This window comes from Rhinoderma darwinii, chromosome 4 (assembly GCF_050947455.1).
Source record: "Rhinoderma darwinii isolate aRhiDar2 chromosome 4, aRhiDar2.hap1, whole genome shotgun sequence".
Taxonomy (NCBI): Eukaryota; Metazoa; Chordata; class Amphibia; order Anura; family Rhinodermatidae; genus Rhinoderma; species Rhinoderma darwinii.
In genome coordinates, this window is record NC_134690.1 from 66881090 (window position 1) to 66907942 (window position 26853).

At 42.9% G+C, this 26853-nt stretch overlaps 1 protein-coding gene across 5 annotated transcripts in view; it reads left to right on the forward strand.

Annotated features, from left to right (window-relative positions):
- Positions 1-26853, forward strand: part of UGGT1 (UDP-glucose glycoprotein glucosyltransferase 1) — an 83328-nt gene that overhangs the window by 10242 nt on the left and 46233 nt on the right. For 3 of the 5 annotated variants that reach the window (XM_075861163.1, XM_075861168.1, XM_075861165.1), the window contains exons 2-14: positions 1451-1558; positions 9668-9796; positions 13036-13109; positions 14592-14722; positions 14898-15010; positions 20073-20247; positions 20672-20768; positions 23509-23584; positions 24700-24800; positions 24990-25089; positions 25221-25281; positions 26211-26302; positions 26578-26728. In XM_075861163.1, coding sequence (XP_075717278.1) covers positions 9672-9796; positions 13036-13109; positions 14592-14722; positions 14898-15010; positions 20073-20247; positions 20672-20768; positions 23509-23584; positions 24700-24800; positions 24990-25089; positions 25221-25281; positions 26211-26302; positions 26578-26728 — 1296 coding nt within the window. In that variant the 5' untranslated portion in view covers positions 1451-1558; positions 9668-9671. The other 2 variants (XM_075861166.1, XM_075861167.1) reach the window with 2 other exon arrangements.

The window sequence follows — 26853 nt, forward strand, 5'->3', positions numbered from 1 at the left end:
CAAAGATTCTGGCGCTGTTTTTCATGTTTTTTTTTTACCGCGTTCACCGTGCGGGATAAATTACATAATAGTTTTGTAGTTTGGGTCGTTACGGACGCGGCGATACCAATTATGTATAGTTTTTTTTATTTTTACGGTTTTTCCCATAATAAAATACTTACTATGGGAAAAAAGTCAGTTTAGCTTTATTTTTATTTGAAATGTGTGTGTTTTTATTGTTTTACCACATTTTTATTTACTTTTTTTAACTTTTTTTACTTGTCCCACTAGGGGACATGAGGGCCTGATGCCCCGATCGCTACTCTAATACACTGCACTACATACGTAGTGCAGTGTATTAGCGCTGTCAGTTATTCACTGACAGCAAGCCTATGAGGACTCGCCGCAGGCGGGTCCTCATCGGCTCCCGTACAAGGCAGACTCGGACGCCATTTTCTGGCGTCCGATTGCCACAGCAACCCAGCGATTGCATCACTGGGTTGCCGATCGGGTGAAAACCTATCAGATGCTGCGCTCTATTGAGCGCAGCATCTGAGGGGTTAATCTGCCGGATCGGAGAGTAGCTCCGGTCCTGGCAGTTACAGGAGGGTGCCAGCTGTATAATACAGCTGTCCCCCCGCAGTGATAGTGCCGGCTCTGCTTCTGAGCCCGCACCATCACTGCGCCGTATATATACGGCGCTTTGCGGGAACCACCTCCCGACAGCGCCGTATATATACGGCGTATGTCGGGAAGGGGTTAAGAAAGTATTTTTTGGGGGAAATGCTCTTTAACCTTTTGAGGATGGATGAGAATGCTGGTTATCTACTGCAGGCTTGATGAGCACTGTGCCAGAAAATGTTTTCCCCCCAAAATGAAATATATATATATATATATATATATATATATTAAATGCTAGTGCATATATAAGGGAAGATGACTCGTAAATAAAGTACACCTCGGATCGCAAAAAATAAGGCCTCATAACAGCTACTTCAACCTAAAGATAAAATGTTATGACAACAGAAAAGCAGAGGCAAAATAACAAAGATGGCCTGGTAGTAAATAATAAACCTCAGTTAAAAATAATTATTTGCTTTTTGGCCTCCAAACACCCCACCCGATTATAACTCCCATTGCACAGATAAGATTGCAGGCTTTCCCCTGAGACGTTTTTTTGGAGACCATAAAATAGTATTCACACTGTACAGCTGCCAGTCTACACCAGTGAAGACAAAATAGTAACACAGTTCTTCCCTCTAGTAATAAAACTTCCGTAAGACTCGTCACCCCGACAGTGCGCAGCGCCATCTTTAAAACGGGCAACATTTCTCTGTACACAATAACCATTTTCACAATCAATTTAATTTCAAATAAAGCGGCATTCTAAATAGAGAAAACGCCTGTGTTACAAGTAGGGTTAGGCTTATAGAAGTCTCTCAGTGGTTTAAAAAATGAAATCTGCCCACAGGTAAGATGGCCGCTGGCTTACACCAAAGACGTCACCCGTACACAGCGAAGCGGAAGTAATCCTGTGGAGGGGGCGGGGCGCTTCTAGAAGAGAGAGTAGCCGGTAACCGTGAGTATGTCTATGCACTCCTCATCACTTACAGATGTGTGGTCACGGGGGAGGGAGAGGATGATAAGAACACTGGCCAGCTCATAATTTAACTAGTTCACTGCCATTCCTGGGTGGGTCAGTTGCATTTATAACATGTATGTCTGAATATAGGGGATCCAGTGTGCTGTGGTAACAATACAAGGACCATTGCAAGGAGTCCAAGTTATACCATGTAACACAGCGCTGTAGGGGCCTATAGCAGGAGTCCAGGTTATACCATGTAGCACAGTGCTTGGGGGGACCATTGCCAGTCCAAGTTATACCATGAAACACCGTGCTGGAGGGGCCAATACCAGGAGTACAGGATGTACCATGTAACGCAGTGCTGGCGAGGCCAATACCAGGAGTCCAGGTTATACCCCGCCAATACCAGGAGTCCAGGTTATACCATGTAACACCTTGCTGGAGGGGCCAATACCAGGAGTCCAGGTTATACCATGTAACACCTTGCTGGAGGGGCCAATACCAGGAGTCCAGGTTATACCATGTAACACCTTGCTGGAGGGGCCAATACCAGGAGTCCAAGTTATACCATGTAACACAGGGCTGGAGGGGCTAATACCAGGAGTCCAGGTTATACCATGTAACACAGCGCTGGAGGGGCCAATACCAGGAGTCCAGGTTATACCATGTAACACAGTCCTGGAGGGGCCAATACCAGGAGTCCAGGTTATACCATGTAACACCTTCCTGGAGGGGCCAATACCAGGAGTCCAGGTTATACCATGTAACACCTTGCTGGAGGGGCCAATACCAGGAGTCCAGGTTATACCATGTAACACAGCACTGGAGGGGCTAATACCAGGAGTCCAGGTTATACCATGTAACACAGCGCTGGAGGGGCCAATACCAGGAGTCCAGGTTATACCATGTAACACAGCGCTGGAGGGGCTAATACCAGGAGTCCGGATTATACCATGTAACACAGCGCTGGGGGGATACCGGGAGTCCGGATCATACCATGTAACACAGTTCTTTTGGGTCATAAATATGATATGACACACATTGCAGGAAGTGGACATACGCTGCTTGGTGTGCTCTGTTTCTTATGTTCGGACATACAGAGTCTGCAATTTCTTCCATATCTTATATCAAAGCTAAACTTCCAGATGTAACCGCGATTATAAGCCTCTTACAATTTAAAGTTTTTTCCCATATGGACGTCATAGAGTGGGGTGCCCTTCTTAGGATCCCCTTCTATTAGTCAGAGTTCAGAAATGCTGGAGCTTAATGGGAGGCTGTCCGTAATTTTAACCCCTCAAAACGTCTGGCAGCACTATATACAGGCGGGGCAGGGGAGCGGCGTAACAACACCTGTGGTTTCGGTCATGCAGGTTGCGTGAAGGAGAAATTTAAGCTTCAGTGTCCCCAATGTTGGGATCACAAGTGCCACGGAGTTGGCGCCTTCATGTTCAGTTCTCCAAGCTCTACTTACTGAATGACAGATTCAGGGTGTGTTCACACGCTTACTAAAAAACGTCTGAAAATACGGAGCAAGAAGTTTTTCAAAATGGCCGCGTCAAAAAACGGCCTGTTGGAACAGAACGCCATTTTTCCCATTGAAATCAATGGGCAGATGTTTGGAAACATTCTGCTTCAGATATTTTTCGGGCCCAAAATAAGCGTGTGAACATACCCTTAGCGTCCAATCAGGGGGTCACTCGGAGCAAACAGTGGCGTTTTATTCTGGTGTTTTCTCCATAGGCTTCTCTATAGTATTCAAAAAACGCTTCTACAGAATAACACGAAATAAAAAACGCTGCCAAAAGTGAATGTAAAAACACCAGAAAAAACACTGGCGGTTTTTATACACGTTTTTTCATGCAATTTAAAACTCCAGACTAAAACCTTGTTTGAAGGGAGCCTAAGGGTATGTCAACATGTAGCGAATAAGCGGCGGATTTGCGGGAGGAATTTCCACAGCATATTACAGTAGCAGCAAAGTGGATGAGACTTAGGGTATGTTCACAACGTCAAAAACGTCTCAAAATACGGAGCTGTTTTCAAGAGAAAACAGCTCCTGATTTTCAGACGTTTTTTTGTGCCACTCGCGATTTTCGCTGCGTTTTTCTCTGCTTTTTTTTTTAGCTTTTTTCAATAGAGTCTATGGAAAACGGCTCCAAAAACGTCCCAAGAAGTGTCCTGCACTTCTTTTTTCGCGGCCGTTTTTTTCCGCAAAACAAAACGCAGCGAAAAACGCTCCGTTCTGCTTCCGATTTTTTGGCAGTTTTTCGGTCGTTTACGGCCCAAAAAACAGCAGAAAATAGGCCGTGTGAACATACCCTTAGGGTATGTTCACACGCTTAGCAAAAAACGTCTGAAAAAACGGAGCTGTTTTGAAGGGAAAACAGCTCCTGATTTTCAGAAGTTTTGTAAGCCACTCGCGTTTTTCGCAGAAATTTTTGGCTGTTTTTCTATAGAGTCAATGGAAACGGCTCAAGAAGTGACCTGCACTTCTTTTTCGCGGGCGTTTTTTTACGCGGGCGTTTTCAAAACGGCCGCTTAAAAAAAAAAAACGTCGGAACAGAACGCAGTTTTTCCAATTGCAATGGGCAGATGTTTAGAGGCCGAAAGTAAGCCGTGTGAACATACCCTTAAACAAATCTCATCCAAACGCTGCACAGCAATTGACCCCCAGTACAGATTTTTACAGCATTTTCCCTCCTTTCAATGGTGAAAGCCGCAGCAAAATCTGCATGTCTACCATGTGAATTTAGCTCTGGAAACTGCGGATTTGCAGCGCTGGCAGAATTTTTTGTTCTGTGTGGACTTTCCGTCCATGAAGTTCCCTCCTGTACGTAGGAACACCTTATGTTACAGAAAATATTCTCCTGCACATGAGAGATTTTTATGCATATGCAGCAGATTTGTTGCAGAAATTTTCCTCTATAAATTAATCAGTTCCGTACATCTCAGTAAATTGTTTCTGCAGAATATTCATAGATTTTTACAAACCCAATCAGATCAATGGTTCAGTTGCAGAAATCTCTGCAGCAAATCTGTCGCATGTGAACATGTCCTTAAAGAGGCTCTGTCACCAGATTGTGCAACCACTATCTGCTATTGCAGCAGATCGGCGCTGCAATGTAGATTACAGTAACGTTTTTATTTTTAAAAAGCGAGCATTTTTGGCCAAGTTATGACCATTTTTGTATTTATGCAAATGAGGCTTGCAAAAGTCCAAGTGGGCGTGTTTACAGTAAAAGTCCAACTGGGCGTGTATTATGTGCGTACATCGGGGCGTTTTTACTACTTTTACTAGCTGGGCGTTGTGACGAGAAGTATCATCCACTTCTCTTCAGAACGCCCAGCTTCTGGCAGTGCAGACACAGCGTGTTCTCGAGAGATCACGCTGTGACGTCACTCACAGGTCCTGCATCGTGTCAGACGAGCGAGGACATCGGCACCAGAGGCTACAGATAATTCTGCAGCAGCATCGGCGTTTGCAGGTAAGTCGATGTAGCTACTTACCTGATAACGCCGATGCTGCTGCAGAATCAACTGTAGCCTCTGGTGCCGACACGATGCAGGACCTGGGGCAGGAAGTGAGTGACGTCACAGCGTGATCTCTCGAGAACACGCTGTGTGTGTCTGCACTGCCAGAAGCTGGGCGTTCTGAAGAGAAGTGGATGATACTTCTCATCAGAACGCCCAGCTAGTAAAAGTAGTAAAAACGCCCCGATGTACGCACATAATACACGCCCAGTTGTACTTTTACTTTTCAACACGCCCAGTTGTACTTTTGCAAGCCTCATTTGCATAAATACAAAAATGGTCATAACTTGGCCAAAAAAGCTCGTTTTTTAAAAATAAAAACGTTACTGTAATCTACATTGCAGCGCCGATCTGCTGCAATAGCAGATAGGGGTTGCAAAATCTGGTGACAGAGCCTCTTCAAAGTGGTCGTTCACTTTAGATGAAAGTCGGCCAGTCTCCCGAAGGATCAGTCATATTTGTTTTCAACAAGCCCGATCCCTTTTCCGCGTGGCAGATAAGCCACTGCCAGACCACTTTTATACCCTTCTAACCATTGAAATAAACATGTTAATGTTGGAGTCTAGAGGAATAGCTGTCAGTTTGGATAACAACTATCTAAAGTAGCGCGTCTTCTGCGTCACTGTAAAGTTGTCTGCTCTGATTGGACAGAATCACAGTGATGCAGGAGGCAACGCCTACTGAGGAGAGATGAGGTCTCCTCCTCTCTTTACCTTTTACTCAAAATTTGCATATTGGGCATCAAGCGGAGCACGGGCCGTAGCGGTACAGCGGGAGGGACACAAAAATAAAAACGACAGCACTGGAATCGAGAGGACGCCAGGAATAAGGGGCTGTATGTGGTTTAAAAAAACCACAAAACATGACAGGTCCTGTTTAGCAGCCACCCTCCCCTTAAGTCCCATGATTAGTGCAGAAGGGATAAATATAATGGTATGTGCACACGTGAACTGTCTTTTACGTCTGAAAAGACAGACTGTTTTCAGGAGAAAACAGCTGCGTCGTTTCAGACGTAAAAGCTCCTCCTCGTATTATGCGAGGCTTCTTTGACGCCCGTAATCTTGAGCTGCTCTTCATTGACTTCAATGAAGAACGGCTCAAATTACGTTGCAAAGAAGTGTCCTGCACTTCTTTGCCGAGGCAGTCAATTTACGCGTCGTCGTTTGACAGCTGTCAAACGACGATGCGTAAATGACAGGTCGTCGGCACAGTACGTCGGCAAACCCATTCAAATGAATGGGCAGATGTTTGCCGACGTATTGGAGCCGTATTTTCAGGCGTAAATCGAGGCATAATACGCCTCGTTTACACCTGAAAATAGGTTGTGTGAACCCATCCTAATACATTTGCACCATGTTCTGATCCCTACCTCTAGGGCACCATTTCTACGTTTTAAACCCAATTACTCAACTTCCCCTATGTCACGCTCCTCAAGGTCCAGGAAGCTCATATAGGGTGAGTGGCATGGTCGGGTCCTCAATGCAGAGCTGGTTTTTTTTTTCTCCATGAGTCTGCCTGTGATGTAGAGGAAATGCTACGTTCACTGGGGGTTTTCTTTTTCTGTGTGGCACGTAGATAGCGACTACTGCTCTGGAGGACTACCACAAATCTCCTGCATGCTTTTTGAAACCCCATCCACACATGAAAGAAAAATGTCTCCTTCGCTACGTCTGGACGTAGCCTTAAGTCCAAAATTGTCTTGGTCCTTAAGGCCTCGTTCACATCGGCGTCGGGTTCCGTTTGGGGTTTCCATTCATCCAATCCGTCAGAGGAACAGATGAACGGAAAGCCAAACGGAAGCCATTATTTTCAATGGTAATGCTTATGTTGCAAATGGTTTCTGTCTGCTTCCGTTCCATAAGGTTTCCATTTTTTTTTTGCGGAAACAATAGCGTAGTCGACTACGCTATTGTTTCCGCTAAAAAAACGGAAACCTTACGGAACATAAACAAACGGAAACCATTTGCAACATAAGCATTACCATTGAAAATAATGGCTTCCGTTTGGCTTTCCGTTCATCTGTTCCTCTGACGGAATGGATGAACGGAAACCCCAAACGGAACCCGACGCTGATGTGAACGAGGCCTATGGGGTTAAAAGGGTTTTCTGATCTTTAGACGTGAACAAATATTTGATTTGCAGTAAGATTGGTCATTTTCTAATGTGATGTCTGTAGGCGAAATGGCTCTGTAAGCCATTCTAATATTTAGGCTATGTTCACACGCTAAAGTAAAAACGGCTGTAAAATACGGAGCTGTTTTCAAGGGAAAATACCCTCCGATTTTCAGCTGTTTTTAAAGCTTCAAACGTTTTTTTTTTATGCAGTTTTTGTAACTCTTTTTCTATTGACATGCACTTCTTTTTACGGGTCTTTTTTTACAAGCCGTTTTTTCAAACTGCCCCGTAAAAACCTCCCCGTCTGAATGAAACGCCATTTTCCCATTGCCATCAATGGACAGATGTTTGGAGGCGTTCACCTTCCGTTTTTTCAGGTGTTTTTCGAGGCGTTTATTCCCCGGAAAACGGCTGAAAATACTGCGTGTGAACATAGCTTTAGTCACATGACCATGCTCCTGGTGTTTATCTTCCTTTTTGTGTGATGTCCTGTACACTGAACACGAGGTTACCTCCCCTCTCCCTCCTCCCTGTAGTACAGGACATCGCACGTCACTGGTTTGTGGAGGGATTGTGTTTCTCATGCTGGGCAGCAGATAGCAGACAGTAAATAATTACAGCACTATCTGACACCTTGTAATAGGGGGCCATGCAGGCAGCTGCAAATATGGGCAATGTCTGTAGAGGGGAGAGGAATCGTGGGAACTGTAGTCCTTTACAATATAATCCCACCAACAGCAAGACGTATTAAAGTAAATGCATGAAGCTAGGTAACATAATGAAAATAACCGACTTCTGAGCTATGGTGGCATCATCTGGTGAGCATTCCGACACTTATAGGTGCTTTTCTATGTTTTTCTTAAAGTGTAGCTAAACGTTTGACAAACTTCTGACATGTCATAGAGACATGTCAGAAGTTTGTATTGGTGGGGGTCCGAGCACGGAGACCCCCACCTATCACTAGAACGAAGCGGCTGAAGGTCTCGTGTTAGCGCTCAGCTGCTTCATGTCTGTTCGGCTTTTTCCTGAAAGCCGATGTATCGGTGTACAGGCTCATAGACTTTCTAATGAGTCCTTACACAGATAGGGTATGTTCTTATTTTTGGCCGTTTTTCGGGCCGTAAAAGGCCGAAAAATGGCCGGAAAATCGGAAGCAGAACGCCTTCAAACATCTGCCCATTGATTTCAATGGGAAAAACGGCGTTCTGTTCCGACGGGACATTTTTGGAGCCGTTTTTCATACACTCTATACAAAAACAGCTCCAAAAACGGCCGTTAAAAACAGCGAAAAACGTGACTTTGAATAAAAAACGTCTGAAAATCAGGAGCTGTGACATGTCAGAAGTTTCTCAAACGTTTAGCTACACTTTAAAGAGGCTCTGTCACCAGATTTTGCAGCCCCTATCTGCTATTGCAGCAGATAGGTGCTGCAATGTAGATTACAGTAACGTTTTTATTTTTTAAAAACGAGCATTTTTGGCCAAGTTATGACCATTTTCGTATTTATGCAAATGAGGCTTGCAAAAGTACAACTGGGCGTGTTGAAAAGTAAAAGTACAACTGGGCGTGTATTATGTGCGTACATCGGGGCGTGTTTACTACTTTTACTAGCTGGGCGTTGTGTATAGAAGTATCATCCACCTCTCTTCACAACGCCCAGCTTCTGGCAGTGCAGACACAGCCGTGTTCTCCAGAGATCACGCTGTGACGTCACTCACAGGTCCTGCATCGTGTCAGACGAGCGAGGACACATCGGCACCAGAGGCTACAGATGATTCTGCAGCAGCATCGGCGTTTGCAGGTAAGTCGATGTAGCTACTTACCTGCAAACGCTGATGCTGCTGCAGAATCAACTGTAGCCTCTGGTGCCGATGTGGCCGACACGATGCAGGACCTGTGAGTGACGTCACAGATCTGCACTGCCAGAAGCTGGGCGTTGTGAAGAGAAGTGGATGATACTTCTCGTCACAACGCCCAGCTAGTAAAAGTAGTAAACACGCCCCGATGTACGCACATAATACACGCCCAGTTGTACTTTTACTTTTCAACACGCCCAGTTGTACTTTTGCAAGCCTCATTTGCATAAATACGAAAATGGTCATAACTTGGCCAAAAATGCTCGTTTTTTAAAAATAAAAACGTTACTGTAATCTACATTGCAGCGCCTATCTGCTGCAATAGCAGATAGGGGTTGCAAAATCTGGTGACAGAGCCTGTTTAAGCTCGGAAAACACCTTTATGTATTGTATGTTTCCATACTCTCCATGCTGGGTCGTCCCATCAGGCTGTATATAATATGTATATGGATGTACAGATCTGTATGAACAGCAATAAATCAATGTAGTCATTTTACAAAAAGTAGAATTCTAAAAAGGAAAGTTTCACATTTTGATATCCATTTCCACTGCATATATGTGTCTGGTGCTTTTAGTAATCCTCCTTTGTCCTCTCCTGCAGGAATATGGAGGCAATGTCCCTTGTCTTGGTTGCGTGCCTTTGTTTCTCCTTTGTGAATGCAGATTCAAAGGCCGTGACAATGTCCCTCACCACAAAGTGGCTTTCTACGTCCCTGCTACTGGAAGCCAGGTAAGAGCTGAAAGAGGGTCGGCATAGAACAATGACGTCTTTATAGTTCTCATCATTATGCCGAATAGATGTGAAAATTAAAAAAATATTCTCACTTTAAAGGAGAAAACCACTTGTCAGCAATGTAGGTGCACACGGTGCAAAACAAACCTGGCATTGCCGCAGGCTGTGTACTGAGAAGGTCTTTGGGTAATTAAGACGCATCAAGCCTAAGATTTGGCTCCTCCGCAGCTTCTGGTGTGTTTATTCTTGTTCTGTTTCCTGGTCTGAAACGTCTTTCCTCTGAGAGCCAAGTCATACGAAGTCTTCTAAATCCTTTGTGTGTAACCATGGGCAGCATTCTCTGCTCCTTCCCCTCCTCCATACCATATCATAAATATGTGTCATTTACTATTTCACAACGGTGAATGCTAGAACTTGCATCATGGTATAAAAATATCACCAAACATTTCACTTAATAAAACACAGGCTTGGTACGGTTCCAAGCCGGGAGATTTTCCTTGTATGGGCCTGTGATAAAACATGGCGGTATAGGTCCTAGATGTAGAGGAGTTAGATTTATAAGTTAGGCATTACACACTTGAAGTGTACTTAACTTTTCAGGAGATTTTCAGAATAATCTGTCATATGTGTGTACATGAGGTAGAACACTATTTCTGGCCATTATATGACCTGTATTCTGCATTATTTAGCAGTTTTCCCCTCTGCAGGCTCTATCCCTAATTCTCAGTTGTCTCTGCGCTAGTGGGCGGAGCCTAACTGCTATCATGTCTTTTATACACAGTACACATAGAAGAGGAGAATCCTGCACTCCTATCTCTATCTATCACATATATAGAAGCGGCAGCAGTATGGAGGAGATTATACAGCAGTAATGAGCACTGTAGCTGTGAGTCAACTACTGTCATTATCTCAATAGAATTCTTACCAGCAGCCTCTGTCTCTACTCGCTCCCTGCTTCCTTCTCATACTCCCGCCTCCCCTCTCCATAGACTTCTATGGGCAGCATATATGTCTCTCTCTCATCTCCTGCTCCCTCCTACTGCTCCTTCCTCTCCATAGACTTCTATGGGGAGCAGTGTCTGTGTCTCTGCTTTTTCTCCCTCCTGTGTCTGTGTCTTTCACTCCCTTCTCCCCGTCCCCTCAGGCTGTGAAGAGACACACTCTCACTTCCTGCAGTCCTCCCCTCTGCGTTGTAACTAAAGAGGATTTTGCTTAACATCAGGGGGTGAACAGCAGATTACAGGAAGGGAGACACCAAGTGGCAGTAACTTCACACAGAATTTGCATGGATAAAACGACTACATTTTAACAGGAATGAAATTCCAAAGTTGATCTTTATCAGGTTTACTATTGGATTAGCATAAATTGTTTAAAAAGTAGGCCTATTATATATTATGCAGTGTTATATTGTCAGGGTTCCTCAGGCTACTGGACCTACTTTTTACCAACTGGGCGTTGTAAAGAGAAGTGTATGACGCTGACCAATCAGTGACCAATCATTGTCATACACTTCTCATTGTTCCAGCCCATTGTTACAGTGTGATTGTGCAGTGGAAGAAGCTCGGCTGGAACAATGAGAAGTGTATGACGCTGATTGGTCACTGATTGGTCGGTGATTGGTTGCTGATTGGTCGGTGTCATACATTCCTCTGTACAAAGCCCAGTTGGTAAAAAGTAAAAACACGCCCAGTTGTCTATTAAGAAACTAATTATCATAAATCTAAAATTGCTCATAACTTGCTCAAAAATGATCGTTTTATAAAATAAAAACCACTGTTGATATCTACATTACAGCGCCGATCAGATTATGTCTGGTGACAGCCTTTTTAAAGAGGTTGCCCACTTCGGAGTACTATTCAAATGCCACTTTAGAGCACGTTTTTGTAAAGAAGATCAATGCCCAGGACTGTGTCCAGCTTGGAAAGCCATTTCTCGTATTGCGTGGATTACATGGATGTCCGTTATTATTAATGACTAGCCTTGTAGAAACATATCGGCTTCTCACCCCTGAGATTGGGAAGGATCTCGGCAGCTTTTGCACTATTATCATATGACTGTAGAGGAAGGTGCTGCCTAAGGCTGGACAGACTGTTCTCAGGAGATTCACTGAAAATCTAATGTCTATGGGAACACCCTGACTGTCCCCTGTCAATTCCCTTTATATTAAACAAAAGTCTTACAAGATTTTTGTTTCTTGCGGGATAAGTCGCCCTATATAATCTGGTATTGACTAATCTGTCTGTCCCTATTGAAATACTATGCACTCATCTAAACTAAATATGCATTTTTATGGGGGACTTGGGTGAATATAGCTCATCCAACAGCTATTTTACATCTATGGCCGTCTTTAGGGTCAGTTCACACAGAGTTTTATGACGGGAAAAAGAAGCGAGATGCCCTATCTTTGGGCGTTTATGTCTCTGACCTCCCATTGACATTAATGGGAGGCAGAGAAAGCGGATTTCTCTGCGTTTTTACTCGTGGCGCTCAATGGGCGCGGGCGAAAAACACCTCGAAAAACATGGCAAACGGCGTGCAGGCAGATCAAAATCTGCCTCAAAATTCCAAACGGAACTTTGAGGCAGAATTTTCTGCCTGCAAAAATCTCAATGTGAACATACCCTAAGGGTCAGTTCACACTAAGTTTTTTGACACGTTTTTTGAAGCGGAAACCGCGGGAAAAAAAGCGTCATGCCCTATCTTCGGGCGTTTATGTCTCTGACCTCCCATTGACATCAGTGGGAGGCAGAGAAAGCGTATTTCGTGGCGTTCTTTGCCTGCGGCTCAATGGCCGCAGACGAATAACGCAGCGAAAATCGGCGTGTAGGCAGAGCAAAATCTGCCTCAAAATTCCAAACTCTGTGTGAATCCAGCCTTAGAAATATATTTACCTGTAAGCGAGAAAGACAAAAAAAAAAGACCAAGTTCAAAATAAAATTCTCATTTATCTGAAGAGCTGCCATGTAATGCTACATCTGCCCTTCAGTGTCTGCTGCAGAGAGAAAGGCCTTACTGGCTCCGGTGAACGCTGGGAGCGGGACTGATCGGCCCAGGGGCCGCATTCTAAAAGGGGTTGTTTCTGATGAGACATTTCACAGTGTAGAGTCACACTTGTATATAGACTTTCTAGAACACTTCCATTATAATCAAATAATCCATTGAATTGAAACAAAACGTGAGTACATTTGAATGTCTTTCTATTCCTATCCCTTACAGACCTGTGTTTTTCTTCATAGTGAATTTCTGGCTGAAGATGGATCGGATACGTTTTGGACGTTTGTGGATAAAAACCAACAAGTAGATGATCAAGGTTGTAATACCAAGCTCTATATATGGGAAATAAGATTTGGTTTTTTTTCCACTAGTATGACATTTGTCTGTGTCTAAAGTTAGCGACCCTGACATAACATTTTGGAAAAATTTGAAAATAAAGGTCAATTGTGGATTGTAGGAAATTTATGTAGGAAATTGCATAATCAGCAAGTCCCATTGATTATTTACTCCTGGCAGCAGGATCAGTCCGGTGCTAGAAAGATGGGCAGGGAATTTCAGATTCTCTCTCGTTGCCCTGAGTTCTCATCTACAAGTCATCCAACACCTTTTATTGCAATTAGACAGAGACTATAGACATTCATAATACTCCGCTGTTACTCGGGTCATAGAGAATTGACAGTAAATTATGGACAGAGACATAGGAGTCCGATCAGTAAGAGTCTGACAACTTGGGCCCACACTGATCCTGTGAACAGGGGTCCTCGGTCCCCATTCCTGGACTAAAGGTGGCCATTCATGCATAGTTACTCTTTATAATATTCTGTGGGGATTGTGGAAAAAAAGCCATACTTGCTCATTCAAGAGTTTTTGTTTCTCGCATGGATTTAATGGAAAGCGACCATGCACTCACGCAGCCAACTCCCCCAACCCAAATGGAGCAATGGCCACCCCTGTTCTCAGGATCAGTCTGGGTCTCATAGGTGAAAGGGCTATTCTGTCTGATAGATGCAGATCACACTTCTGGAACCCGCACCTATCCGCAGAACTGGATTCCCTGGACCCCATTCTGCCTGACAAGGTGGACGTTGGCCCTTGCATCCAGGAGGAAAACTATGGAGAGGTGATCGGGATTACAGAAACAGCCGAGCTTAATGTGCTACGCTTTTTTCGGAACTGCCATTCTCTTCTATGGGAATTTCAGAAACGACATAACACAGCGAGCTCGGCTGTTTTTATTTTGTTTTTAATTGACTAATTTTCTTAAAGGAGTCGAATGAAGACAACCCCTTTTCAATCAGAAGTCGGCCTGGTATTCACTATTATTTCCAGGGGAAGCCGCATCCGACCAGATGTTCCCCTTCATTCAAATGAATGGCCACCTGGAAGGACTGTGTGCACCAGAGTTAGAGCTGTATTTTGTGAGTGGTCCCCTGCCCTGGCTTATAGAGGGCGTCCCGTACAGGGAGTCGCCCTCTATAACGTCCATATGCCCTAACAGAGCATATGGAAAGGGGTTGTTTTCATGAGACAAGCTTTTCAAGGGAATGATACCACTGGTTTCCACCACAGATTGTTACACGCACACAAAAAAGCAAAAACGCTCAGTGGAAACCCTAGAACAACGCCACGTGTTAACCTAATAGTCGCTTCTGCATGCAGTGAACTTCTAATGATGTCTTATGATTCTGCCTCTTTTGATTGAAAACACATCAGCCCTACCAAAAGTGATTCCCAGATATACCGTATACTGCAGTAATGTCACGTACACATATGTTTATACTTTATTCTTATATTTTAGGTTCTGATTCCGCCAACTACAATCTATTCATGAAAAGTGCTGCTCGGCTCCTTTCTCCTGTCCAGCAGAATCTGTTGCAGTTTGCCCTGTCTCTTCGCTCTCACTCAGCCACCGTCCAGACGTTCCAGCAGGTTAGAACCCAGGCCTTCCATACATAGATGCTTAATGTTGTTACTTACACATTGTGTTTCTTATTAAGAATATTATTATTTGTTAGGTTTTGAGAACAATAGAATGGCCATTCTGCACTGCCTCTGAAATTTGTTGCAAGTACATGTCTATAATAATTGATAACTTTGATTTCAGATCGCAGCAGATGAGTCGCCTCCTGAAGGCTGTAAAGCTTTTCTAGTGGTTCACGGGGAGAAGACTTGTGATCTTGACAAGTTACCGGCACTTCTCAGTGGAGCTCTGGAAAGGTACAACATAAGTTCAAATAGAGTTGCTTTGTGGCTGGTGCTGAAAATCTTAGTGGCATTAAAGGAGGCAAACACAGCTTATTGCTGCGGGTTTTAGCAGCCAGACCCAAGACAATCAGATGAACATCGGAGGGGCTGTATTTAGAAAATGCTTTAACTGCAGGGGAAAAGTAGTTTTACGTGCCACCCATTGAAATGAATGGGCAACCATGCAATATATAGGCATGCTGATTCCTCCAGATTTAAAACTGCTTTTTGCAACAGATCTTCACACAGAAATTGGACTTCCCTCTGTGATGTCCATGTGCCATAATAAAGCATAAGGACAGTTTTGTCCTGAGGGGGCGACCCCTTTAATGGTGATTCGTAGAATTGTTTAAGACTGACAGTCCTTGGGCTTTCTATTAGGTTGTGTTTGAAATCAGGTTAGAAGAAAGTGCAATATGATGATCGGTTTCTTATCTAAGGGATATATACTGTTCTATTATTCTATTATTTATGTAGCACCATCATATTCTGTGACGCTGTACAAAACCTAATAAACACGTAGGCTTGGTTCACATGTCGCGGTCAAAAAGCATTACAGTATGCATCTACCATTTAAAATACAGTTCAAATGCAGATATAATATACAGGGTGGGCCATTTATATGGATACACCTAAATAAAATGGGAATGGTTGGTGATATTAACTTCCTGTTTGTGGCACATTAGTATATGAGAGGGGGGGGAAACTTTTCAAGCTGGGTGTTGACCATGGCGGCCATTTTGAAGTTGGCCATTTTGTATCCAACTTTAGTTTTTTCAATGGGAAGAGGGACATGTGACACATCAAACTTATCGAGAATTTCACAAGAAAAAGAATGGTGTGCTTGGTTTTAACGTTACTTTATTCTTTCATGAGTTATTTACAAGCTTCTGACCACTTATAAAATGTGTTCAAAGTGCTGCCCATTGTGTTGGATTGTCAATGCAACCCTCTTCTCCCACTCTTCACACACTGATAGCAACACCGCAGAAGAAATGCTAGCACAGGCTTCCAGTATCCGTAGATTCAGTTGCTGCACATCTCGTATCTTCACAGCATAGACAATTGCCTTCAGATGACCCCAAAGATAAAAGTCTAAGGGGGTCAGATCGGGAGGCATTTCTTCTGCGGTACAGAAAAGGGCCGAACCTCAGACTGTTCCCACTAAGTTGGAAGTATACAATTGTCCAAAATGTCTTGGTATTCTGAAGCATTAAGATTCCTAAACTGGAGCTAAAACAACCCCATAGCATTATCCCTCCTTCACCAAACTTTACAGTTGCCACAATGCAGTCAGGCAGGTAACGTTCTCCTGGCATTCGCCAAAACCTGACTCATCCACCAGACTGTCAGATAGAGAAGTGTGATTCATCACTCCACAGAACACGTTTCCACAACTCCATCCGACGCTTGGCATTGTGCTTGGTGATGTATGGCTGGCATGCAGCTACTCGGCCATGCCATGAATCTCCCGGCGCACAGTTTTTGTGCTGATGTTAATGCCAGAGCAGGTTTGGAGCTCTGCAGTTATTGAGTCAGCAGAGCGTTGGCGACTTTTATCCACTATGCACCTCAGCACTCGGTGATCCCGCTCTAACTGTACGCGGTCTCCCACTTTGTGATTGAGTTGCTGTGGTTCCTAAACGCTTCCACTTTGCAATAATACAACTCACAGTTGATCGTAGAATATCTAGGAGGGAAGAAATTTCCCGAACTGACTTGTTGCAATGGTGACATCCAATTACGCGACCACGCTGGAATTCAGTGAGCTCTTTAGAACGACCCATTCTTTCACAGATGTTTGTAAAAGCGACGTCATGACTAGGTGCTGGATTTTATACACCTGTGGCAATGGGACTGAATGAAACACCTGAATTCAATGATTAAGAGCTGTGTCCCAATATTTTTGTCCATATCGTGTACATGTATATAATTGTGGTTTTAATGTTTTCCTTGCAGGTTGGTGCACTTTCACACTATATATCTGTTATCTGATTTCTGTTAGTGAATCATCTTCTGAATGCCTTTAGATTATCAATGTTGTAATTATGTCAGAGGAAGTCTGTTGAAGCGGATGTCTGATATAATCTGAAGACTACATTAAAGAGGCTGTTACCACATTATAAGCGCCCCATCTTGTACATGATGTGATCGGCGCTGTAATGTAGATTACAGCAGTGCTTTTTATTTTTAAAAACGATCATTTTTGACGGAGTTATGACCTATTTTAGCTTTATGCTAATGACTTTCTTAATGGACAACTGGGCGTGTTTTACTTTTTGACCAAGCGGGCGTTGTACAGAGGAGTGTATGATGCTGACCAATCAGTGACTAATCAGCGTCATACACTTCTCTCCATTCAGTTACACAGCACATAGCCATATAGCTACATCGCTATGTGTTGCCACATATACACACTATAACGTTACTCAAGTGTCCTGACAGTGAATAGACATCACTACCAACCAGGACGTGATGTCTATTTAGAATCCTGACAATTCGGTAATGTTTGTGTGAGATTTACAGCAAGGCAAGCGTGATCTCGCGAGATTAATCTGTAAACTGTCATTTAAAACGAAATTACGCTTGATGTGCTGTAAATCTCACACAAACGTTACCGAAGTGTCAGGATTCTGAATAGACATCACGTCCTGGCTGGAGGTAATGTATATTCATTGTCAGGACACTGCAGTAATGTTAATATGTGAGTAAGTGACTGCACATCATGATCTAGCTAGATCACTATGTGCTGTGTAAATGAACGGAGAGAAGTGTATGACGCAGATTGGTCACTGATTGGTCAGCGTCATACACTTCTCTCCACAACGCCCACTTGGTCAAAAAGTAAAACACGCCCAGTTGCCAATTAATAAAGTCATTAGAATAAATCTAAAATAGGTCATAATTCCGTCAAAAATGATCGTTTTTCAAAAATAAAAAAACACTGCTGTTATCTACATTACAGCGCCGATCACATCATGTACAATACAGGGCACTTATAACGTGGTGACAGAGCCTCTTAAAAAGGCCGTGAACACCTTTTACATGAGAACCATTTTTTATTTTTTTTTACATATGTTAGTGGTTATCTGGTGTTAAAAATAAAGTTACACTAGCTTTAGGACTGCAATCTTCATTTGTTAAAGGGGTTATCCGAGATTATGAAAAACACAGAAAAGTACCTGGATGTGTCTGAATGGTCACCAGTAATTATTTTTCATTATGTTACCCAGCTCTGTCCAGTACAGCTGTTTTGCTGCTAGAAAAATGTACAGTTCCCATGATTCCTCTCTTCTCTCGCAGACATTGCCTCTATTTACAGCTGCCTGCATTCCTCTCTATTACAGGGTTTAAATAGGTTTTCACAGGATAGGTGATAAATATCTGATTGGTGGGGGTCCGACAGCTGAGACCCCCACAGACCACGAGAACAGGCTTACCTTGCCGTTCCTAGCAGCCCCATAGAAATGAAAGGAGCAGTGGTTGAGCATGCGCACTACCGCTCCATTCCTATGGGGCTCCCTTGGAACGGCAAGTTAAGCTTGTTCTCGTGAACGGTGGGGGTCCCAGCGGTCGAAACCCCACCGATCAGATATTCATCGCATATCCTGTGGACAGGTGATAAATAATGATTATGGGAAATTCCATTTTAGGTAGCACTGCAATAATTTCTTCACATACAACATAGATCTGCTACTCACACTGCACGATCTGCTGCCCTGCATGTGAAATACAACAGGGAGGAAAGGGTCACGTGATATGTGATGTTTTCTTCGGAGAGGGGAGATGACCACATGGTAAGAATATGAAACCTCAATCAAACAGGAGATCAGAACTAGGACATGACCATGTGACTAAAAGTAAGACTGGCTTACAGAGACAGTTCAGCTACAGACAGTACATTAGTAATTGATAATTGATCTTCCTGCATGTAAACCATCTGCACATCATTTTTTAAAACTGGATAACCCCTTCAATTAATTGTATTTTAATGCCTTTTATAACATGAGTGAACATTTGGAAAAGTAAATGCAACTATTCACATACAGCCAACTCCTAGGTGAACAGACACATAATTACAAAAGTATGTATCATACAGAGATCGCAGAGTCCTAGGATAGTCCAGCTCACATATCAGTAGTTATAGAAGATAAATCTTTCATTTATTTTCTGATATGCAGTTTGCAAGCTGCCCCTAATTTCAGCCATTTCTTATGTGAGCATGTCCCTCCTAGTAATACGTGCTGGATCTCCCCTCACCCTGCAGTCTCTGCCGTGGGTTCTCTCATCCCTATCCATGCTCTAATTCAGCCTGCTGTTTATAATCTCCTCCGATCCCCTGCTTTACTACTGTCAGAGGAGGAAGGGGTAAAGCGGAGAGCAGGCCCACTGACCTGACAGCAGCTGGGAGCAGTGTGCTGTTGGATCTATGTCAGAATTTTCAGGACAATTAGCTATGTGAAGAAGTTACACAGACTACAGCAACAAAATGGTTGGGAAATTTTTATTGAAACCTATTCAGAAAATTGCTTAATTTGCATTTAGGAACCAAACGAACAATAAAAAAAAGTGCATAGCCTTTAAACATCGGTCAAATATTTTTTTTCATTTTCTATTGGGTCCTCCAATGGTCTAATGTGCGTGTGGACAGCGCCACTGTGATCCCACCATCTCCTGTCTGGGAAACAAGGATCAGATAGGTTGGATTTTAACTCCTCTAATTCTATGTTTCCCCAGGAGATAAGTGGCATCAGGTGTAAATGGTAGCTGCTTATCTCCACCCTTTTTTTTTTTACTTAGCTGAACAAGTATGTTTATGGGAGAGTCAATGAAGTGTATGGCCAGCATAACTGAAGCTGCTGAGTGCTGCTAATACAGTTACATATGTAGTGTTTTGAGCCTGCAGGATATTCTGGTGCTTTGATCTGGTCTTGTGGTTTCATTTTATATTCATCTTCATTTATTTTCTGTTATGCACTCAATACTAAATAAGAGTAACCTATGGTTTACATGTTATGTACTGTTATTTGGACAGGCCAAAGCCGTTTCTTTTTAAGGGAGATCACCATTATCCTGGAACGTCTCCTGGAAGTCCGGTGGTGATATTATACGGGGAAATTGGCACTAAAGAATTTTCAAGGTTGCACCAACATCTGTCAGAAAAGGCCAGAGCAGGGAAGATTGTATATATCCTACGGCACTATGTCGCGGTAAGAATCTATTTGTGCTCTGTTCATGCACCTTTATACACTCCTTTTATCCAGCAAAACGAATCAAGGCTGATTCTTGTAAAAAAAGAATCAATGTTATTATATGATTTTAACAATCTCATCATATGAGCTTCATGTGGTTACCTTGTGTGTTGTAACTGGAAGTAATTTGTATGTATTTTCATAAAATGGAGTATAAAAGACGGGTAAGTTGTCTTCCCAGTAAGGTAAATCCACTGTTTTACGTATAGCCATAGCACAATCCCATTAATCTAGCACTGGACTTGATTTCGCCCAATGGTAAGGATCCAAATGCAGAAAAGAAAGAGCATTTTAATTGGATGATGCAAACGTTTGATGACTTCGGAGACAGGGGACATTGCTGCTGTTGTGTAACATACAAGTCATCCTTTTGTTTCCTTAGAATCCAAGGCCAGAAAAGGTATTCCTCTCAGGTTATGGTGTGGAGTTGGCCATTAAAAGTACAGAATATAAAGCAAAGGATGACACACAAGTGAGAGGTAACCGTGAAGCCTGGCATGACCATGTTAAAGGCCATAAAAAACAATTTGGTGATTTTTTTTTTTTTCTTGTATGTGTTTGGGCATAAACATTTTTCTAATATCGTTTTATTAAAAATGATATCTTGTTTTAGCGCTGCAGCTTCTCTGTATCTACTATAGGGATGTCACGATACCAGAATTTGGACTTCGATACCGATACTTCGTTTAGTATTGCGATTTCGATACCAATTTCGATACTTTTGCCAACAGTAATAAAAAAAAATTCTTCCGTTTTCTGATGTGAGGCGCGACGTGTGATGAATTTTGAACGCGCCTCACATTAATAGTAATTAATCCCATCATGTTTCTCAGTCATAATGGGTTAATGTGCGAGGTACATGATGGGGTTAATTACTATTAATGTGAGGCACATGGAGGGTAAATTCATCGCACCTCGCGCCTCACATTAATAAGTGAATGAAAGCCGTGTTTATTTCATTTTTTTACAGCGCACACATCATAAATGATGCAAAAACATTGTTGTGCGCGCCATTACTGAATGTGTGTATTTTATGTATTGAGACTTATTTTAATGTTTATTGTAAAAAAGGTGAAGGTGTATTTTTTTTTCATTTTAACAATACTTTGTTTTTACTTTATTTTTAAACTCTAATGTACTGACATATATCAGATATGTGCAAGTACATTAACCTGTGGACAGATAGCACACAGGCAGTTGTTAGGACATACTTGGGTATGCCCTAACAGGAAATATGGTAAGACAGCCCTGGGGTCCGTCAATAGACCCTGGGCTGTCTGCCCATATATGGTATGGCCCTCGATCGCGTAACAGGAATTCCCTGTGACGCGATCCAGGGGCATCCCCCCTGCTCATTTTCTCCTGAATGCTGCAGTCCGCTGTGATCGCAGCATTCAGGGGAATAACGGCGGAGATGAGCGGTTTCTCTGATCTCCGCCGTTATAGAGTGGGGCTGCGGCTGTGTAATACAGCCATTGCCCCGCTCCTGACAGGAAGTGCGCGCGCGGTCAGCATGAGGTGGTGCGGCCGGCGCTGCACTAATGAGCGGAGGTTCAGGCACTGAGGACAGAACATGGGGGTGTTTTGGAGTGCGCCCGCCATGTTCTGTCTCCAGTGCCGCAGATCATTAGTGCAGCGCTGGCCGCATCGCATCATCCTGACCCCGCGAACTTATCATGACTCAGGAGCGGGGCTGTGGCTGAAGTACACAGCCGCAGCCGCGCTCCCATACATTCATGTATTACTATACTGAGCTGTGCGGCTGCGCAGCTCAGTATCGAAATACAGGAAATAGCGGTATCGAACCGTTTAGGGATGCACAGTATCGAAACAGTATCGAAGTTTCGATGCACCGTGCATCCCTAATCTACTATACATAGAAGCTGCATAACGCCGTTGTAAGCCAAATCCGTCAGTGAGCTGGACTAATGCCTCAGCTGACAGTGACTCCTGTATGCCTCGGACACACAATGTAAAGGTAATTTTACACGGCCCAATACTGGCCCCAAAAACGAGCGTCGATCAACGATACAGCACGTCGATTGGCGCTGGTTTGCTCCATTCACAAGGAGCAATCATTGGTAATGTATGGGGACGAACGTTATCTTTTGTCCCCATGCTCTTGTATAATGTCAGCATCACATTTACCTGTTACATATGTAGATTTGCTGCCAACTAGCGACCATTTCTTGGTTCGCGTAAAAGATGTGTTAATCTGATGAATGAGCCTTTGCTCGTTCATTAGCTGATCATTGCCCTGTTTATACAGGGCAATGATTGATGGGATTGAGGGTTCCTACAAGTGTTCATTCAACTGATCATTAGTCCATGTAAAAAGGCTAAAACCCTAAGGCCTTATCCACATGGCCGTGTTTTGTCTGTGAGATACGGACCTTATGTAGGCCGCATTTCCCAGACCGTACACCGTTCAGGGAGCCGATTTCCTAGAATTATATTAATCTATAACGCAGTGAGTTACTGCCTCCTGTATTGAAAACATCATTACAGTATGGGACAGTATTCTCACGGGGAGGCAGGGACTCCTAGCATCATACATAACTATGATGCTAGGAGTACGGCTCCCTGAACTGTGTTCGGTCCAGGAAATGCGGCCGACAAATGGTCCGTATCTCACAGACTGAACACAGCCATGTAAATAAAGCCTAATACCAATCAAATCTAAGATCATCAATTAAAGATTTGATCGGTTTTAGGGTTAGATTGTGGCTTACCCTGGTGTTATGCAGCTTCTATGCACAGTGGATGCATTGAAGCTGCAGCTCTAAAAGAAACTATTTAAAAAAAAAAAAAAAACCTTAATTAAAAAAATGTTTAGTATGCCCAAACACATACATTACATAATGTATTTTAGCTTGCTGGATTTAGGAACCATATATTAGGGGTTGGCTAGTCAGAGTCCCCTGTTTTGGACATCAAGTACTGCTCTATGCTCTTGAGTTTTACCTGTGTAAAATCATTGTAGGCTTGTAAAAATGATCAGGGACTGTGTCATGCTTTTTCCTGGTCATAACGGTGCAAAGTGTAGGACTAATTTTCCCTGTGGTTACCTTTTCCCCCGAGGAACCTGAAATCTTAAAAAAAAAAAAGTTGTAAAAAAAAAAAAGACATTTCCTCTAGCTAATATTCAATGTTTTTCTATTTATATGTGGACATCAGTACTTCTAATATGAGTTAATATGTGGCTGATCATCATTCTAGGTAATGTAAATGCCACGATGGTTGGGGACAACGATCCAGTGGATGAGGTTCAAGGGTTTCTCTTTGGAAAGCTCAGGTACAAGTCTCCTTCTTTCTGGGGGGGGGATAAGAAATGTGATGAGCGCTTCTATGTGGAGCTGGCGGGATGGAAAGGATTTTATCATGTATGAGTGCACTTCTACAGCTCTCGTGAGTAACACTGGTAGCCACTTTGCTGAGTATAGTGTCACATTGATAAAGTAATGTTATTATGGAGTGACCGTTCTGTATGTGAAGACTTTGCACAATGCATTAAAAAGGAAGCAGGTCATCGCAGGTTACTGACAGAATATGAATAGGTGAAGGAGATCAGCTGTAAAGTCTTTCTGGTATGTGAGTGCGCGTTTCTATGTGGGTGAATACATTTCTATGTTGAACCGTGTATATGCTTGGCCAGCTTAGTATCTGACATGATGGGACAATCTCCGTCATTCAAGAGCTTCTGTTCCCACCGTAGGTTGAGGCTGGCGCCTTCTCCCTTGCTCTATAATTGTTCATTAGTGTCCCTTGTATCATTCTGAAGTGTGAAGCCGGTCATACATTTTACATAGCTGTCCGTTCGTCCGACAGCTATTCCTCCCGATTCCCCCATACACATGCACGTTCGGCCGAACGTGCATGTGTTCTACGTGAGAAAGACGCTGACAGACGAGTCTGACATCGGCTTCTCTAATAACAAACAAAAGGATTGGGCATGTGGGAATTCAACATGCCAACCCTTCTCTCAACCGATGGCAGATGTCTGGATGGTGCTATACACATTAGATGATTGACCTGTCCCGGGTTCGACTGCCATACATGTAATGTGTATGGCCAGCCTTAGTCATTTGGTTTACTACATCTATGCAAAGCTGCACGATGTCTAATAACTGACTTACTAGAGGCCAGTAATATCCATGCAGCTCCGGAAAAGGTCCAATGTCCTGATTTTTGCGGCCATAGGAACTTACAAGTGGTAATGCTTCATACTTGATTGATAAATGTATTTGTCCTACCTATTTTGGCAACTAAAACAATGATATGACTCCTTTTAATAAGAAATTTCCAAAGGCCCCTAATTTTTTTCCTAATTCTCTAATATATTCTGCAAAGGGACTCTTACGTTTGGGCTTCACTTTCAATGTGGAAGTATAAGAAGTGTTTGCATTGCAGGCAGCTGTATCCAGAGCTACAGGAGCACCTGAAGGAACTGAGGAAACATTTGGTGGAAAGCACTAATGAGATGTCACCATTGAAAGTGTGGGAGTTACAAGGTACTTGAAACTAAGTATTGTGAAAGTGTTAAGTTAAAGGGGTATTCCCATCATATATCGCTAGGATATGCTATCCCTTTGTGATCGGTGCGGGGTCTGACCATCTTTCAATGCAATGGCTCCACAACATAAGGGAACCCTGACTGCATGGTACATAAATAACGAAATATATTTCTTAATATTTTTAAGATCTGAGTTTCCAGACTGCTGCTCGGATCCTAGCAGCCCCTTCTTCTGAGGCTCTGCTAGTTATGAAAGATCTGAGCCAGAACTTCCCTACTAAGGCCAGGTAATGTGACGTCATCGAACCATTGTAGGACAATATCTTCATAGTGGTTTTTCTCCTTTGTTATATTAAATATTTTTTTGTGTTTATTGTCTACAAGAAGAATTTACTTATATTCTGTGTTTCGTAAATAGGACATTAACTAGGACTGTAGTGGACTCTGCAATGCGGACGGAGGTGGAGGAGAATCAAAAGGTAAGGTTTCCATTTAGAGGTGATTGTAAAATTGGGTTCTTTATATTGTTATTACTTTGGTTTATTAGTCTAAATTTAAAGGGAAAAAAAACCACATTTACTTTCAGGCTCAATTGTAGCCTATTCCTATGGTTAGAAAGTACCTACAAACACAGCGTCACCTCCCTGACATTGATATGTTTCCAGGCCCATTTGCATTCAATGCCCAATAATGGAACCTGCAGTTGAAGCTTCTTACTAGCAATCGGCGTGGTCACACCGATCAGACATTGATGGCATATCCTAGCGATACGCCATCAATGTATGTACTGAGGCAGTCCCTTTTAAAGTCACTGATATCTGATCGAAATTCACTATTTTCCTGTGCCAACAAGACTTGGGGGTCCTGTATAGTGATGATTATGTTGCTAAATTATGCAAATTGTGTAACAAAATAAATTGATCAAAAACCACTAGTGTGAATTCTGCTAAAGTAGACTGTTGTTTCCCAGAAACTGATGTGATACTAAACTAGAAATCCTGTCCATCACCATTATTCTGGGTTTCTAGATGTAGCTGCCTGAGCTAGATGGGGCCTGTTTGATATTCATCTTTTTATATACAGTTACTATAGTTGTATTGAACGCCTTGTTACTTCTATTTTATACAATTTATGCTTTAAGGGCCTGTTCACATCAGCATTGGCTTTCCGTTCCGGGGTTCACCCGACGGAAACCTCAGACGGAACCCCGGAATCAATAGCGCAGTCGACTCCGCTATTGATTCCGTTGGAAAAACGAAACCTGCCGGAATGGTGACAAACGGAAACCATTAGCAATGTTTAGTTTCTGTCACCATTGATATCAATGGTGACTGAAACGGAAGCTGTGGGTTCAGGCCCTAACACTTGATCTTAACATTGTCATTAATACATTGTTTCTATTTCACAGTATTTTAAGGGTACCTTGGGTCTGCATCCTGGAGACTCTGGTCTGTTTATTAATGGACTGCACGTTGATCTAGACAGTCAGGATATCTTCAGGTAATGTGAGTGTGTTCAGAGGAACACTCGCTTTGAATTGTTTTTTTTCTATTCTATTATCTGTCAAGGAGAGGGTGTTAATTTTTTTTTGGTCTTAAATAATTCATTAACCAATTTAAAAAGCATCAATCTCAGACAGATCCTTCAATGATGCGGCATCTACAAGATGTTCCAAAGAGACGGTTTCCTGCATTCTCATCTACGTGTGTTATATCTCACAATCTGATAAATACCATGTGCACCTCACGATTTCTTGCTTCTTTTTTTTATTGCAGCTTGTTTGATGTTTTGCGTAATGAGGCTCGGGTGATGGAGGGTCTCCACCGCTTGGGTATTGAAGGCTCGGCCCTCCATGATGTTCTCAAGCTCAATATCCAGCCTTCTAACTCCGACTACGCTGTAGATATTCGCGGTCCTGCTATCTCGGTAACTGACGTCCTATAAAACCCCAACAATGCACTGGCCACCTCTCATGCTTTTTTGCTGTTCCTCTGTAAATCTTGCTGAATTTGTTCAGCAGCTTCATTCCCTACCTTTACACTACCTCTGTT